The 14,031-nt window shown below is 55.5% G+C and overlaps 7 protein-coding genes across 7 annotated transcripts; 3 read left to right on the forward strand and 4 right to left on the reverse strand.

Annotated features, from left to right (window-relative positions):
- Positions 1 to 43: 43 nt before the first annotated feature.
- P168DRAFT_316807 (urease accessory protein UreF) lies at positions 44 to 1,054 on the reverse strand (the record flags this gene model as incomplete). Its single annotated transcript, XM_024840054.1, has 2 exons — positions 44 to 837; positions 916 to 1,054. 2 exons carry the CDS (start codon positions 1,052 to 1,054, stop codon positions 44 to 46), a joined length of 933 nt encoding a protein of 310 aa, XP_024695424.1.
- A 357-nt stretch (positions 1,055 to 1,411) lies between these two features.
- P168DRAFT_265555 (protein kinase COQ8) lies at positions 1,412 to 3,779 on the forward strand. Its single transcript, XM_024834922.1, has 3 exons — positions 1,412 to 2,131; positions 2,186 to 2,468; positions 2,524 to 3,779. Exons 1-3 carry the CDS (start codon positions 1,511 to 1,513, stop codon positions 3,633 to 3,635), a joined length of 2,016 nt encoding a protein of 671 aa, XP_024695425.1. The 5' UTR covers positions 1,412 to 1,510; the 3' UTR covers positions 3,636 to 3,779.
- Positions 3,780 to 4,022: 243 nt separating this feature from the next.
- Positions 4,023 to 6,234, reverse strand: P168DRAFT_288724 (alpha-mannosyltransferase). The gene has a single exon (XM_024836855.1). The coding sequence runs from the start codon at positions 5,830 to 5,832 to the stop codon at positions 4,342 to 4,344; it is 1,491 nt and encodes a 496-aa protein (XP_024695426.1). The 5' UTR covers positions 5,833 to 6,234; the 3' UTR covers positions 4,023 to 4,341.
- Positions 6,235 to 6,400: 166 nt separating this feature from the next.
- On the reverse strand, positions 6,401 to 7,397 carry P168DRAFT_325651 (uncharacterized protein). Its single transcript, XM_024841033.1, has 2 exons — positions 7,050 to 7,397; positions 6,401 to 6,978 (listed from the first exon to the last, which is right to left on the reverse strand). Exons 1-2 carry the CDS (start codon positions 7,257 to 7,259, stop codon positions 6,640 to 6,642), a joined length of 549 nt encoding a protein of 182 aa, XP_024695427.1. The 5' UTR covers positions 7,260 to 7,397; the 3' UTR covers positions 6,401 to 6,639.
- Positions 7,398 to 7,850: 453 nt separating this feature from the next.
- Positions 7,851 to 9,398, forward strand: P168DRAFT_316811 (putative Snf1 kinase complex beta-subunit Gal83; the record flags this gene model as incomplete). The annotated part of the gene is made up of 3 exons (XM_024840055.1): positions 7,851 to 8,596; positions 8,662 to 9,271; positions 9,351 to 9,398. 3 exons carry the CDS (start codon positions 7,851 to 7,853, stop codon positions 9,396 to 9,398), a joined length of 1,404 nt encoding a protein of 467 aa, XP_024695428.1.
- A 390-nt stretch (positions 9,399 to 9,788) lies between these two features.
- kae1 (O-sialoglycoprotein endopeptidase) lies at positions 9,789 to 11,445 on the reverse strand. Its single transcript, XM_024836856.1, has 2 exons — positions 11,007 to 11,445; positions 9,789 to 10,929 (listed from the first exon to the last, which is right to left on the reverse strand). The coding sequence occupies exons 1-2, from the start codon at positions 11,356 to 11,358 to the stop codon at positions 10,181 to 10,183; spliced, it is 1,101 nt and encodes a 366-aa protein (XP_024695429.1). The 5' UTR covers positions 11,359 to 11,445; the 3' UTR covers positions 9,789 to 10,180.
- A 228-nt stretch (positions 11,446 to 11,673) lies between these two features.
- On the forward strand, positions 11,674 to 13,554 carry P168DRAFT_303093 (ribosomal lysine N-methyltransferase; the record flags this gene model as incomplete). The annotated part of the gene is made up of 4 exons (XM_024838716.1): positions 11,674 to 12,017; positions 12,129 to 12,718; positions 12,784 to 13,011; positions 13,066 to 13,554. The coding sequence occupies exons 1-4, from the start codon at positions 11,867 to 11,869 to the stop codon at positions 13,552 to 13,554; spliced, it is 1,458 nt and encodes a 485-aa protein (XP_024695430.1). The 5' UTR covers positions 11,674 to 11,866.
- Positions 13,555 to 14,031: the final 477 nt, after the last annotated feature.

Here is a 14,031-nt window from a genome sequence, read left to right on the forward strand (position 1 = left end):
GTTCTGCTAGGGAAAAAAAACACAAACCTATCTAATTGATGCATTACGAATTAAATATTCTACTATACAAAAGCTCGTGCCGTCCCACCCACAGATCCAACGGCGGCACCACCTGCCCGGCATCCTCCACAGCCGTCTCCCACTCCCGCTCGATCCGCCCCGCGATCATATCCTGCAACTCCTTGCTGGCGAGCACGCGCTGGGCTTGGTAGGGCCCCATGACAGACGCGCGCACAGCAGCACTCAGCACCGCCTTGGCATGATTCAACATAAACACATACGCCGTCTGGCGCACATCCACACCCATAGCGACACAGACGACGCCCCACAGCGGCGCAAAGTGGCCCTTAGGCCCCAACTGATCGGCGCGATCAAAGCCGGACTTGAGCGCGTCCGAGAACCGCTCGACGCTTGCGGCGGCGGCCGCCGCGACGGCCGAGGATGAGGCTGACGGGCCGGCCGAGAGCGGGTCCGCGGCGTAGGTAGTGCGGAATGCCCGCTCCCATACGCCGATCAGGGCGCGGCCTTGCGCGATGCTGGCGCGCTGGGCGACGATGCAGGGTGTTGATGCGTCGAGGTCGTTGTCGAGGGATTCGAGGGATGAGGGGTCGCGGTGCGCGGCTAGGACGTATGGGATCGAGGTGCTTGCCATGGAGGCAATCGAGAGGTTTAGGAAGCGGTGGAAGGAGGTGGTGGGGGTGATGCCCGGTGGGAGAGGCTTGTTGTGGGCTAGGTAGGATTCGAGGCCGCTGGAGTAGGCGAAGGAGCCTAGGGGGAGGGCGGTGTCGGAGAGGAGGAGGAGCGCGTGGGTGGGGTCTAATGGGGTGGAAATGGGATCTGTGTGCTGGTTAACGTTGGTTTCGTTATGGATGCCTGGTATCTTGGTAGGTGGTGCTTGCTGTTGTATGTACGTACCGTGGGGTATAGGGCTGGGTTTGGCGCCATCTTTGGGTGTAGTAGAGGTCAACGCTAGCCGGGACTTTGCGTCTCGCAAGCGAGACTCGAGATCGTGGATCTCATGCTCCAGAACTTGTGCACTATTCTTGTTGGTCATCAGGCATTATCCACTTGGGAAATTGAGTAGTGAGAGGGGTTGAGTGGTGAGAAAGAAGGAGAGAAAGAAGGATGCAGAGAGAGGGAAGAAGGTCTTATCTATGACTGCATCTTGATTCTCGTTCGCCGATAAAGGACCGGAGTTGGCCGGCGGTGGGGCGGTGGGGCCCGGCAGAAAACACCGCCGGATCGCCCGATGGCCGATTCGCTGCAGCAAAAGCTTCATCTTTTGGAATCTTATGTTCGCTATGTGTGCTCTCTAGGGTGTGCTCTCTAGGGTCTGCTGTTCAAGTTCATCACAATGTCGGGTAAGCGCTTACTAGACGCCATCCAATTGCTCAATGCCACCACCTCCATCGCCTCCAAGCACCTGGCTTTGCGCCAGCGACAGCTCGATGTCTTCACGCGGACGTCCTCCCTGACCAAGGGCATTCAGAGTCAGACCGAGGGTCTGATTATGACCGCACGGGCCGCAGCCGCCCTTGCTAGACGCTTCGACGAACCTGATACCCCCGATCATGCGCCCAAAACCCAGCACCCGTCTCCCGCCCCGACTGCGGCTCCTCCGCACGCCGCATCCCTCTCCCCCGACGAGGCCAAACAGTCTCAACGACGAGCCGAGGCTCAGATCCCCGCATCCGTGACGGAACACAGTGGAGGCGAGGAAGGAAAGGTGGGGGTCAGCCCCCAGCAGGACGTGTTCTATCGGCCTTCGGCGGAGTCCAGTACCCACTTGTCTGGGCTTCCCAGAGTCAAGGTGCCTAAATCCGCGAGCGACGTGCAAGTGAGCGCCAAGGATGGGATCAATGCGGATGTGTTTCACACCTCGGCGTCTACTCAGGACGTCCCGGCGGGAAGTACCCCGTCGTCTGAAGAACAGGGGGAGATTCCGGAGGAAGTCATGAGCCAGGTTTTCCACAGCCCCAGGGTGGCCAGGGTGCTTTCGCAAAAAGCAGCCACGGACGGGTTCAACCCGTATAGGCTGGCAGCCCAGAGGAATACCCCGCCGAATGTCGGTCTCGAGACGGAGAAGGTAGACAGTGTCACGGCGGATCAACCGGCGTCGTCGGTTCCCACTGTATGTACCATCGGCGCCGCTCAATCAAAGGGTACAAAGTATTGACGTCTATAGGAAACCCCGAGCATCGTGGCGGATGTTCAGAATGATGGCACCTATCAGATGACTGAGTCCCGGGTGCCTTCCTCGCGCCTGGGCAGGTTATGGCAGTACAGCGGTCTGGCCACCTCTATGGCTCTGGGAGCCATGGGCGAGGGCCTCCGCAGGGCTACAGGCAGCCACGATGACAACGCTGGGTCTGTCATGTTCAGTGCGGGAAACATGGAGCGTCTCGTGGCCAAGCTCTCCAAGATGCGTGGGGCGGCCTTGAAACTGGGCCAGATGCTGAGTTTCCAAGGTTCGTAGACCCGTCCACGTCGATCTGGCGTTATGCGCTGCTAACCCCAGCACAGACTCCAAGATGCTCCCCGATTCCATTCAGCAGGTCCTCCAGCGAGTGCAGGACCGGGCAGACTACATGCCGGCCTCGCAACGCGATAAGGTCCTTGCAGACAACCTCGGCCCCAACTGGCGCGACCTCTACTCCTCCTTCGACGACGTCCCAATGGCAGCCGCCTCCATCGGCCAAGTCCACGGCGCCGTACTCAAGAAGAACGGACAGCGCGTCGCAGTCAAAGTCCAGTACCCCGGCGTCGCCGACTCCATCGACTCCGACCTCAACAACCTCTCCATCCTCCTCACCGCCTCCCGCCTCCTCCCCCGCGGCCTCTACCTCGACAAGACGATCGCCAACGCGCGCACCGAACTCGCCTGGGAATGCGACTACCTCCGCGAAGCCCAAGGCGCCAACCGCTTCCGCGCCCTCCTCCAGGACGACCCCACCTTCCTCGTCCCCGAAATCATCCCCGAAGCCTCCGGCAAACAAGTCCTCACCATGCAACGCGTCGACGGCGTCGCCGTCACCAAAGTCCAGAACATGACCCAGGCCCAGCGCGACTGGATCGGCACGCACATCCTGCGCCTCTGTCTCCGCGAGATCATCGAATTCCAATACATGCAGACAGACCCCAACTGGACCAACTTCCTCTACAACGCCTCCACCAACCGCCTCGAGCTCCTCGACTTCGGCGCCTCCCGCGAGTTCCCCCGCGCCTTCATCTCCAAATACGTCAGCACCCTCCTCGCCGCCTCCCGCGGCGACCGCCAAACCTGCCAGCGCCTCTCCATCGAGCTGGGCTACCTGACCGGCCACGAATCCCCCGCCATGGTCGACGCCCACGTCACCTCCATCGTCACCCTCGCCGAGCCCTACATGGCCTCCTCCCCCGACGTCTACGACTTCAGCAACCAGACTATCACCGACCGCGTCCGCGACCTCATCCCCGTTATGATCCGCGAGCGTCTCGCTCCGCCTCCCGAGGAAACTTACAGTCTGCATCGGAAGCTGAGCGGTGCTTTCTTGCTGTGCGCGAGGCTGGGGAGTCGTGTGCGCTGTAAGGACTTGTTCAATGAGGCTGTTCGGAAGGCGGAGAAGGGCGGTATGGTTCTTGAGGCACCTTTGTAGGTAGGTACCTACCTACCTACTCACCTACCTAGGTAGGTAACTTGAGGTGGGGGTATGGTTCCTATATGTATTACTATAGTTAGTGGTTACAGCCGGCATTTTCAACTCTTGTATATTATATTAGAAACTACGTGTACAACGGGCATTTGGTTAGCATAGAGCGGTTAGAATCAATCAGACTTTTAATGAATAAAAAATTGTAATTCGTTGGTTGAGGGAGGGAGTAGATACGTATCTATCTATCGATAGGGGCGGCGGTGTAGTAGGTAGATGGTAGGTAGGTAGGTAGGTAGGTAGTAGTAATCCAACTCAAGAGACAACACGCATCATGCACGTCCACGCGTCCACTGTAACTACAGCCAACAGCCATAACGTGTACGTGGTATACATCAACTGACGTGGCGTCTCAGGCCGGACAGATCGAACCGAGCTGCACCGTTCGCTAAGCGCGACGCAGCGGCCTCCCCCGGGTCACGAGATGGACATCACGACTCAGCCTGTCCAGCGGTTTTGCAGGATGCGATCCAACTCGGGTAGATGGATCATTCATTATCCATCTATTGGTCACGGGATATGCCCGGGCGGGAGACCAGCCTGGATATTCCCAGATACTCGGGTGGGAGAGAGAGGGGAAGCCGGAGCGATCTGTGAGGAACACACCAAGTAGGACTTAAGGATCGATTGGAAGATCGCTCTTGGGGAGACCTTACTTGGCGCGCTTATCCGCGAAGACCGCATTCCAATACTTCCGGGTCATCTTCGAGATACCCTTCTTGCCCCGCCACGACTCGAACTTATCTTCTAGTTCGGTGGCCGTCCAGAGAATTTCCCGCCAAAAGGCCTTCTCGATGTCCGAGCCAAAATGGCCGATGACATCTTCAGGGATCGTCCACGCGCGCGTGTAGCTGCCGTCGTCGGCGAAGGTCGGCGTGACGTCTTGGTCGTCAAAGACTGTCGCCGGGTTGAACTTGGGGTAGTTGGCGTGGATGAAGAAGGCCTTCGGGGAGGGCGCCTTGGAGCCGCGCACGCGCCACTGTCCGTTGCGGGTCAGCGCGAAGTCCTCGGTGGGGTCGAATTGGACCATCGCGGAGCCGGCCATGCCGCCCTTGGTGCGGTGGCCGATGGCGCAGATGGGCTCCGAGACCTGGTAGTATGGCTCGCCGAGTGCCAGCGCGGCTGCCACGAAGGTTTCTTTGTCGCCCTCCCCGGATGCGCCTTGCGACAGTAGGGGATAGTAGTAGTCGGGGCCCCAGAAGTTGTAATATGTGCTCAGGAGCAGGGTCTTCTGGTGCGTCTTCTTTGATAGAAGGAGTTCGCCAGATTCGCTCGACTGTCGGATGTCCTGGACCGGGTTCGGTTGCCCCGCGATGTCGTGATAGAACCGGGAGATGGTGGTCGCCCAGAAGTCCGGCCACGTGACCATGTGGCTGGATTTGAAGGGTTCGTGGGTGAAGAGGTCCTCGGGGGGCAACAGGGGAAATGCGTCGGCGTCGAGGAAGAGGATCTCCTCGAATGAGGAGAACATCATGGCAAACAGTTTGAACTGGTATTTGTGAATTTCTGCTTCCATCGGGACAGCGTCGAGAATGTGCGACAAGATCACGCACCGCGCGTTCAAGGACGGAAGAACCACGTCACAGATGTAGCCCTCGTACTCCTCCTCGTCCGCGAGGAACACCTCCATCGGCATCTTCGAGCCGGTCCTTCGTAGCATTCGAAGGGAGATGACCAAGACCGGGAGGTAGGCCCCCCCTGCGGTCGAGACCAAGCCCCTCGTGTTTGGCGTGTATTGTAACTGGGGTGGACTCGACGTGATGTCCTTGACAAACCCCGCGTGGGCTAACTTCATGTTTTCCACATCATCCGGCAGCATGTCCAGCACATGGGGACGAAAATCCGGCTTAGCCTGCTCGAATCGAATCGACGGGGCGTTGTCCAACCGGAGTGGAGGTTCGGCTTTCGGTCCATGTTTGATGAGGAGGTGCTGGAACCGGCGCCAGAAAGCGATGTGACCTTCGAGGGCGTGGGAGGCATCTGCTTGTCGAAGGGGTCCGCCGGTTGAGCCCGGGGGAGCCGGGCGCGTGTGAGCTACCCAAGCGGTCTGTTCTCGCCTTGAGATCAACAACCCCACGCAAACCAAGCAGAGAAGAGCCCAGAGAAGCACTCGCCCGCGCAAATATGACCGAGGGAGGACCATTTTGCCGAGCCTTATTGTTCACACGCGACCGAGAAAGGAGGAATGGAAGTCCCGTCGCGTCCCTTGTAATCCAACATCCAGCGCTGATTACCACCAACAAGCTTTCCAGAAGCCCGAAACGTCTGCCGGAAACCGTCGGTCGAGGCTGCGATGCGCCACTGGGGTTTGTCTAGATAGATGAAAGCATCCGAGTCATCAAAGGTGAGGCATGCGAGGCATTCGGCGGTAGGAAGGACGATGAACGAGAGAGATGGGATCAATCCACCGGGATGGGAGGGTAAAAATGGAAGGAGAAAGCGCCGAGGAAATGATTTCCAGGAAATCAAAGATTAAAAGGACAACAGACAAAGGGCGGAGGCTTCGTCTGACCCACATACCTACCGATTAATCAATGCTTTGGACCTTTCCCAAGGAGTCAATGAGGATTGATGATCCTTCTTGGCCAAGGCTGGCCGGATCCACTCGGACCACATAACTTTATCCAGAGCGTTAGTCAACAATGGCCTTTTTCATTCTTCTCTTTCTCTGGACAATCCGATTATGCGAGGTCGGATGGGGAAATGGAACCGCAAAACAAACATCAGACAATAATCGTCGTCGTCATAGTTGATTAAATTAAAGTTGGTCCACCAGCGAAGTAACCAGGATTCCGTGCTTGACAGATCAGAAACATTGGATATGCAGGGGTTCGTTCATATCTCAGGTTGATTAAGCACGCCCACCTGGTCAATCGGGTCGTCCTACCAGGGTCCCGGTCTTATCTATCCAACACAGAAACAAGCACCATGCCCATGGCTATAGTCCGGGTCATCCCAGCTCTTCATCCGAATATTCACTACTGTCCTCCTCCAAAATCGTCGAGGCTTGTAGCCCAGCTTGTCGGGTCCCTCTTGGCGCTTTCTTCCCGTCCCGTCTCCTCCACTGGTCCCGGGGAAGAAAGAGTGGCGCATCGACGAGGCCGGCCTGCCGGACCTGGTGACCCGGGAGAGTCTTGCTGTCCGAGGCACCGGTGGGTGGGGCAGATGGTGTCCACAGCGCTCCCATCGCTTGGCCCAACAGGTTAACCACGGTGGAACTGGAGTAATACACGATGAAACCCGCCCCAATTCCCATCACGATAGCCACCCCCAGGTAAATTAGGATTGACTGCACGAGACATAAGCAAATCTCCTCTTCATATATACTTCATTAGGCGCCACGGCTCGTATCCCTCGTACCTCGAATTTGGCCAGGATCCTTAGGGGGAGGAGGATCAGGCTCAAGATCGAATTGCCCAGATACAAAAGCGGTGTAACCAGCACCGTGACCAGGACCTTGACCAGGACCTTGACCAATAGCTGCAAGAGAATGTATGCAACAGTGATGATGTAAACCGATGGATATACGATGAAGGACAGGGCTGTCGCAACCGCTGTCATCCACGCCATTGTTTGAGATAGGGGTCAATGACAGAGGGATGACCAGAACTCTTTACCCTTGAAAAGTCGTCATTATTCGAGTTTCTGGTTACAAGCAGTTGACCTGGTGAAGATAATGCAAGTGGGTGAAAGTGAAGATGAAGGAACGATGTATAGAAGTAGATGTCCATGTAGTAACTGGATTACTGTAGAGAGTGGTCGGGCTGACTGACTAAGCCCTAAGCCCTAGTCAGCCAACTCTCATCGACATCATCTGTTCTTCCTCTCTCGTTGCTTCTCAACTTCATCCCGTCTCCCGGTCGAGAATCCCATTATCATCGCGTCTCTTTACCGATTGATTGACTTGGGAAAGGTCAATCCCCTGTTCTGTCACTTCTTTCGGGTCTCGATCCTGACGTTCTGATGCTGGCACGTTCTGCATAATTTCCTCCCTTCTCCTCTCTCCCCTCTCTTCCTCCCGCCGGGATCGCATCTTCTCCCTTCTTTCCCCCTCTCTTACTTGTATCATTTTTCTCTTCGCATCTTCCCCTTTTTCTTTTTAGTTTCTTCTCTTCTCCTCCCACGTTTTCTCCCGCCTCGGGAAATATTTTTTGATCTCAGATGGGAAACAATCCATCCAAGGGCCCGGTCGGAGATGCCCACTCGATCCCGGGTTCCGCAGCCACATCAGCCACCTCCGCTGGTGACAGGAGAGTGAATCGCCGCCCGTCACTCAATGCGACCTCAGGGACCAACAAAGCGACCACTCTAGACCCGTCGGCATCCAAGGAGACGGCGACCGGACATCCCGCCCATGAAAACCAAGCAACCGCCCAGCAACTTCTCCAATCAAGCAATGTCGGCGATCCATCTCCGCGTCAAGTAAACGAACCGAAGCGGACAGGACAACCCCCCCACGAACCGCCCTCCCTTGATCCATCCACCCCCGTCGAAGTCCCGGTTTCTCGTTCCGCCCCGAAACAGGACCCCTACCCCTCCATAGACCCGTCGGCCCCGCCTCCCAATACCTACTACAATACGTCCACCCATCTCCAGCGGCCGCCGCGGTTACCGCTACCCATTGGTGATGCTACTGCGACTCCCGGGTCGCCCATTCTCGGACCGGAGGACTCCTTGAACTCGGCTCCCTCCGACCAACTGCTGGGCGAGAGTGCCGGCCCACAGGCCTCCGGTCAGCGCCGCCCGACGGTCGATGAGGAAGAAACGCTGGACGAGCTGGAGCCGTACACCACAAGTGGTGTCGGACGGGCGGTGCCGACCACAATCGAATGGACTGCACCCGGCGATAAGGTCTACGTCACCGGAACCTTTGTCAACTGGGAGAAGAAATATCGATTGCACAGAAGGTATGGATGCGACCATGTCGCGACTCCTTTCATTCGCAGTGGTCGCTAATGATCCTGATCTCCAGTGAACAAAACCCCCGCATCATGTCCGCGACCCTGAATCTTCGACCGGGGACGCATCATCTGAAGTTCATCGTGGACGGGCAGATGTGCGCCGCGGACACCCTTCCCACCGCCGTCGACTTTACAAACCACCTGGTCAACTACATCGAAATCAGTGCCGACGACAGCAGTCGCACACGAAGCGGGAGCGACAGGACCTCTCGGAGCCGAGCCCCGCCTGGCGTTCACCCGCCCCAGGTTCTTCCCGACGCCTCGGGGAGCGACCAGGTCCGGTCCGCGGTGGAAGAGCAGTCCGACAAGGAAGAACCGGAAGAGATCCTGCTAGGAGACTTCCGCTGCATTGTCCCGCAATTTCTGGTGGATTTGGACAAAGAGGAAGATAGCGAGGAAACTCCGGAGTACAAGCAGGCGGTCAACGTCATTGGCGATGCGCCTACGCCGCCAAGTCTGCCGCTCTTCCTGGGCAAGTCCATCCTCAACGGCACCACCCCGATGAAGGACGATAGCAGCGTCTTGAACTACCCGAACCACACGGTTTTGAACCATCTCGCCACGAGTAGTATCAAGAACGGTGTTCTCGCCACGAGTGTAACCACCCGGTACAAGCGCAAGGTATGTCAATCACTTCCCCATCGAGCTTTTCTTTCATTACTTTTTACTTTTAGAATTTTGCTGATCTCCCCGCGACCAGTATGTAACCACGATACTGTACAAACCCACCGCGCACATTACAGGATAAATCGCATGTGTGGAGGTGCCGTTGCACAAGCCCTCCTCACGCATTGAACATATCACTTCATCCTCAGCCGGACGTCTTCGAACATCAGCACGGTCTGCTCTCGCCACCATCTCCACAGTCTTCCGGGGACAGATCCAATCCCCAATACAGAGCCTTTTTCACAAAGCCTTTCCCCGATGTTCTCACGATCATGGATCGCTCGTACAGACAGGCGTCAAGTATGACATACTCTGGCCTTTGCAACCACTCGTCTGCGGACGACTGGATGGCATCATATCGTTCAGAGGATTTCTACATTCATAAACTCTTATTTATTTGTTTGGAGTTGGGGTGGACCCCATTAGCGACAAGACTTGCGTGTTTTTCTCTCTTCCTTTGTGGTTGAACATGCTTTCTGCCTTTATATCATATCATCCACGTTATGGCCATAAGGAGCCCTTGCTATGTTCATAGTCCCATTGCTCTCTTGCGTCGCTGTCAATTGCTTGAAAGGCCCTTGAAGCTAGACGGATTCGCAAAATTGGTGGACATACGCTCTTCAGCATCGCGACCCCGCTTAGCTTTCACATGCGAGGGGTCCCATCTCGAACTGGAGATCATTGCCATTATCGTCCACAATAGACCGGGATACATCTGCCCAATCGATGGCGTAACATCCAGATGCAGTTCTCATGAGGTACTCATAGAAGCAAATAATATGAACAATAAGCAAATCTAACGTTCATTGGGTATGTCACCACACGCTCAATCAATCAATCAATCAATCATCAACCATTCATCAATCAATCGCGCCACTTCACAAACACATCATCCGTTCGGAACCGCTGCGTACAAGTAGACTCCTTCAGCGGCGTGCGGAACCCCGTCTTGTAAGCCAAGAGGCCCGCCTGCGCAATCATAATCCCATTGTCGATACAGAACCGCTCGTCCGTCGCATGGACACTCCCGCCCCGGTCCCGAGCCATAATCCCCATCATCTCCTGCAGCCGCTCGTTACAGCCCACGCCACCCACGATCAGCACCTCCGTTGAGCCGACGTGCGCCATCGCGCGCTCCGTCGTCTCCACTAGCATTGAGAAGATCGTCTCCTGGAGCGAGAAACACAGGTCCGCGCGGGTGGGTTTGGTAGTGATACCGCCATTGCTATTTCCATTCTTCCCCGCCGTCGCTTCCGCTGCATCCCCAACAATGTCTTCCTCCTTCCCGCCCAGACCATACGTCGCCGCGAGGCCGTCAATGGCAGCCAATATCCCCGAAAACGAACAGTCCATGCCCTTCACGGTGTACGGCAGCTCCACCAGCTGCGTGCCCTTCTTGGCCAGCTGCTCGATGTTGTACCCCGGGGCCGGGTCGTTGGAGATGTGCAGGGTGCGCGCGAACCGGTCCAGACAGTTGCCGACGGCGATGTCGAGGGTCTCGCCGAAGATGCGGTACCGTTGGGAGCTGTACGCGATGACTTGGGTGTTGCCTCCGGAGACGTAGAGGACGACGGGGTTTGTGGAGCCGGTGATTAGTCTACCCATTTCGATATCTGTATGGAACAGAAACAGTGTTAGCGGTGAGTCGAGCGAGCGCTTTGCGACAGGAGGTGGAGGGGAGGTTACATACGTCCCACACAGTGGTTCACCCCGACTAACTCCTTTCCCCAGAGTAGGCTCAACATGCGCGCTGCGACGGCCACGCTCTGCAGGGGAGCTCCCATGCCGGGCCCCTTAGTGTAACAGATACAGTCCACGTCTTGGACGGACAGACGGGCTTCCTTGAGCGCTTTCCGCACCAGCTTCACGACCCATGACCGATGATGGCGCGCTGTGTCTTTGGGGAGGAACCCTTCGCCTGGTGGGGAGACATATGTGTGACGGATGTTGGCTAGGACCTGCGGGGTGCTGCCGTCGTTGGGATGCGACATGATGCCCACGCCAAGCTTGTTGGCTGAGCCTTCTAGGCCGATGGCGATCATGGTGCTGTAGATAGAGATAGTAATATGGGGAGAAAAGTCAATTCAATTATATAGATAGATATTCCGTTCACAAGAAGGTAGGTAGGGTGAGGGGCAATGAGGGCAAAGAGGGCAAACAGGGCGGTGTTTTTTTCTGCCCTCTTTATCAGCGGGCGTTATCGGTGCCTTGATTGGTTGTGCTCCCGCTGGGTTGGGAGGCGGCAATTCCGCCGCAGCGTTTATCCGAGTGTATACACCAGTTAGTAGTAGTCCGCCTGCTCTGCTCTCTACTATGCTATTTTCCCCTCCCACACATCTTCATCTTTCCCTCTTCCTCTCCCCACCCATCTTTCTGTCTTTTTACCTCTAAAAGAATCTTGAGATTCTGCAGTTCTTGTTAGAGATCCTCCTTGTCTTTTTTTTTTCCCTTTTCCCTTTTCTCCCCCTCCCCTCTCACCTCTTCCCTGTGGGATCCCCATTAGTCTCTTCTTGGTGTGACGAAATCCACACCCTTTTCGTTTAATGCACAATGTCTCCCACAACCCACTCCCCAACCCATGAGGACTTTCAGCGGCAGACGGATGATTTTATGACTTGGCTCGCGGGCAGGTCGGGCGTAAAGATCAACCCCAAAATTCGTGTGCAAGATCTGAGATCCCAAGCTGCTGGGCGAGGTGTTGGTATGTGGTCCTCCAGACAGGGTTTTTACCCCGTCAGATCCTAAACCTTCTTATATCTCTTTTGTGTCAATGATTTCCATTCTCTGATACAAATTCTTCTCTTCCATCCAGTGGCTCAGTCCGATATTGCCGAAGGTGAAGAACTTTTTACCATCCCACCCGAGTCCGTTCTGTCGGCTCGGACCTCCACCCTGAAGGATCTGCTCTCCCACGATCTCAACGAGTTCGGCCCATGGCTTTCTCTCATCCTCGTCATGATCTACGAGTACCTCCGTGGTGAACAGTCTGCCTGGAAACCGTATTTCAACGTGCTCCCGCAGAATTTCGACACCCTGATGTTCTGGTCCCCGGCAGAGCTCCAAGAGCTCCAGGGCAGTGCAATTGTGGGCAAGATTGGGAAGCAGAGCGCGGAGGAAATGATTCTGGAGACTATCGCTCCGGTAATCCGAGAAAATCCTACTTTCTTCCCGCCTGTCGGTGGTCTGACCTCGTATGACGGCGAGGCGGGCACCCGGGCCCTCCTGAACATCGCCCATACCATGGGTTCCATCATCATGGCGTATGCCTTCGACATTGAGAATCCGGAGGATGAAGACGAGCAGGATGCTGAAGATGGATATATGACCGATGAGGAGGAAGGACAGTCTAAAGGCATGGTCCCGCTGGCCGATATGTTGAACGCCGATGCGGACCGGAACAATGTGAGTTTTGTTAATTTAATCCTTCCCCTTTCCGGTACTTCAGGCTAACCTGTTTATTCTCCCAGGCTCGCCTGTTCCAAGAAGACGGCTCGTTGATCATGAAAGCTATCAAACCCATCAAGCAAGGTGATGAGATTTTCAACGACTACGGGGAGCTTCCTCGGGTAGATCTTCTGAGACGCTACGGCTATGTGACGGACAACTACGCCCCCTACGACGTGGCCGAATTATCACTGAAGCATATCTGCCAAGCAGCCGGTCTTGAAAATGCTGATATTGAAAGCCAACCTCGGGTATGTTCATCGATACCGCCCATCGGCTACCCCTCCATACTAACGCATGCTTAGCTCCAAATTCTTGAGGAAATGGAGGTCCTCGACGATGGCTATGTCATCCCAAGAATCTCCGGGGATGATTCATTGACAGATATCCTGCCGGTCGAGCTCATCTTGCTGCTCAAGACCCTGACCTTGCCGTCAGATCAGTTCCAAAAGCACCAGTCGAAAAACAAGCTCCCGAAGCCATCCCTCGACCAGGAAGAATCTGCCATTCTGGCGAAAACCATCCAGCTGGAGAGCGCGCAGTACGGAACAACGATCGAACAAGATCATGAAATTCTATCCCGCTTGATCCAATCGGGGGCCTCTTCCCCGCTGGACGAATCATCCCGGCGTCAGAAAATGGCGGTGCAGGTTCGCATCGGTGAGAAGGAAATCCTGCAGAGCCTTTTCTCCTTGCTGGGCTCGTCTACAGACGGCAAGGGGTCGTCTGCATCCAAGCGGTCTGCGGCAGGCGATAGCGAGCAGTCGAGAAACCCCAAAATTCAAAAGACCTGATTCTCGAGCCAGTCCATCTCCATTGGATTGTCGAATTCTATAAGAAAAAGTTCAAGAAAAGTGGATTTCTCGTTATCTCGCATTAAAATATTGTTTGTTTTTTTTCGTTGCTGATCTCGTCGCTTCACTATCCATACAAGTCTATCGACCGTCGCGCTGATAAAACAAATACTATGTACACTAACATCGCAAGAACGAGGTGATGATCCCGTCTGCGACATTCTCCCAGACTGCTCTTTTTTTTCGGCTCGTCCCGGTTTTGAAAGCTTCCCGGCATTCAAATAAGCAAGAAACGACACCACGTTGGCGCCGGACGCGACATAGAAGGCAAAAAACCCTTCCGCATCACTCATGGCGCAAAAATAAAATACAAGGGGTTGGCAAAATCGCAATAAACGCCTGTCAGATGCAAAGACATATCGGTGTGGCAGATTAATAAGTGTTTGGTAGGCAAAGAGGGGAGAGAAGAAACGAAAG

The sequence above is a fragment of the Aspergillus campestris genome (genome assembly GCF_002847485.1).
Source record: "Aspergillus campestris IBT 28561 chromosome Unknown P168scaffold_3, whole genome shotgun sequence".
Lineage (NCBI taxonomy): Eukaryota > Fungi > Ascomycota > Eurotiomycetes > Eurotiales > Aspergillaceae > Aspergillus > Aspergillus campestris.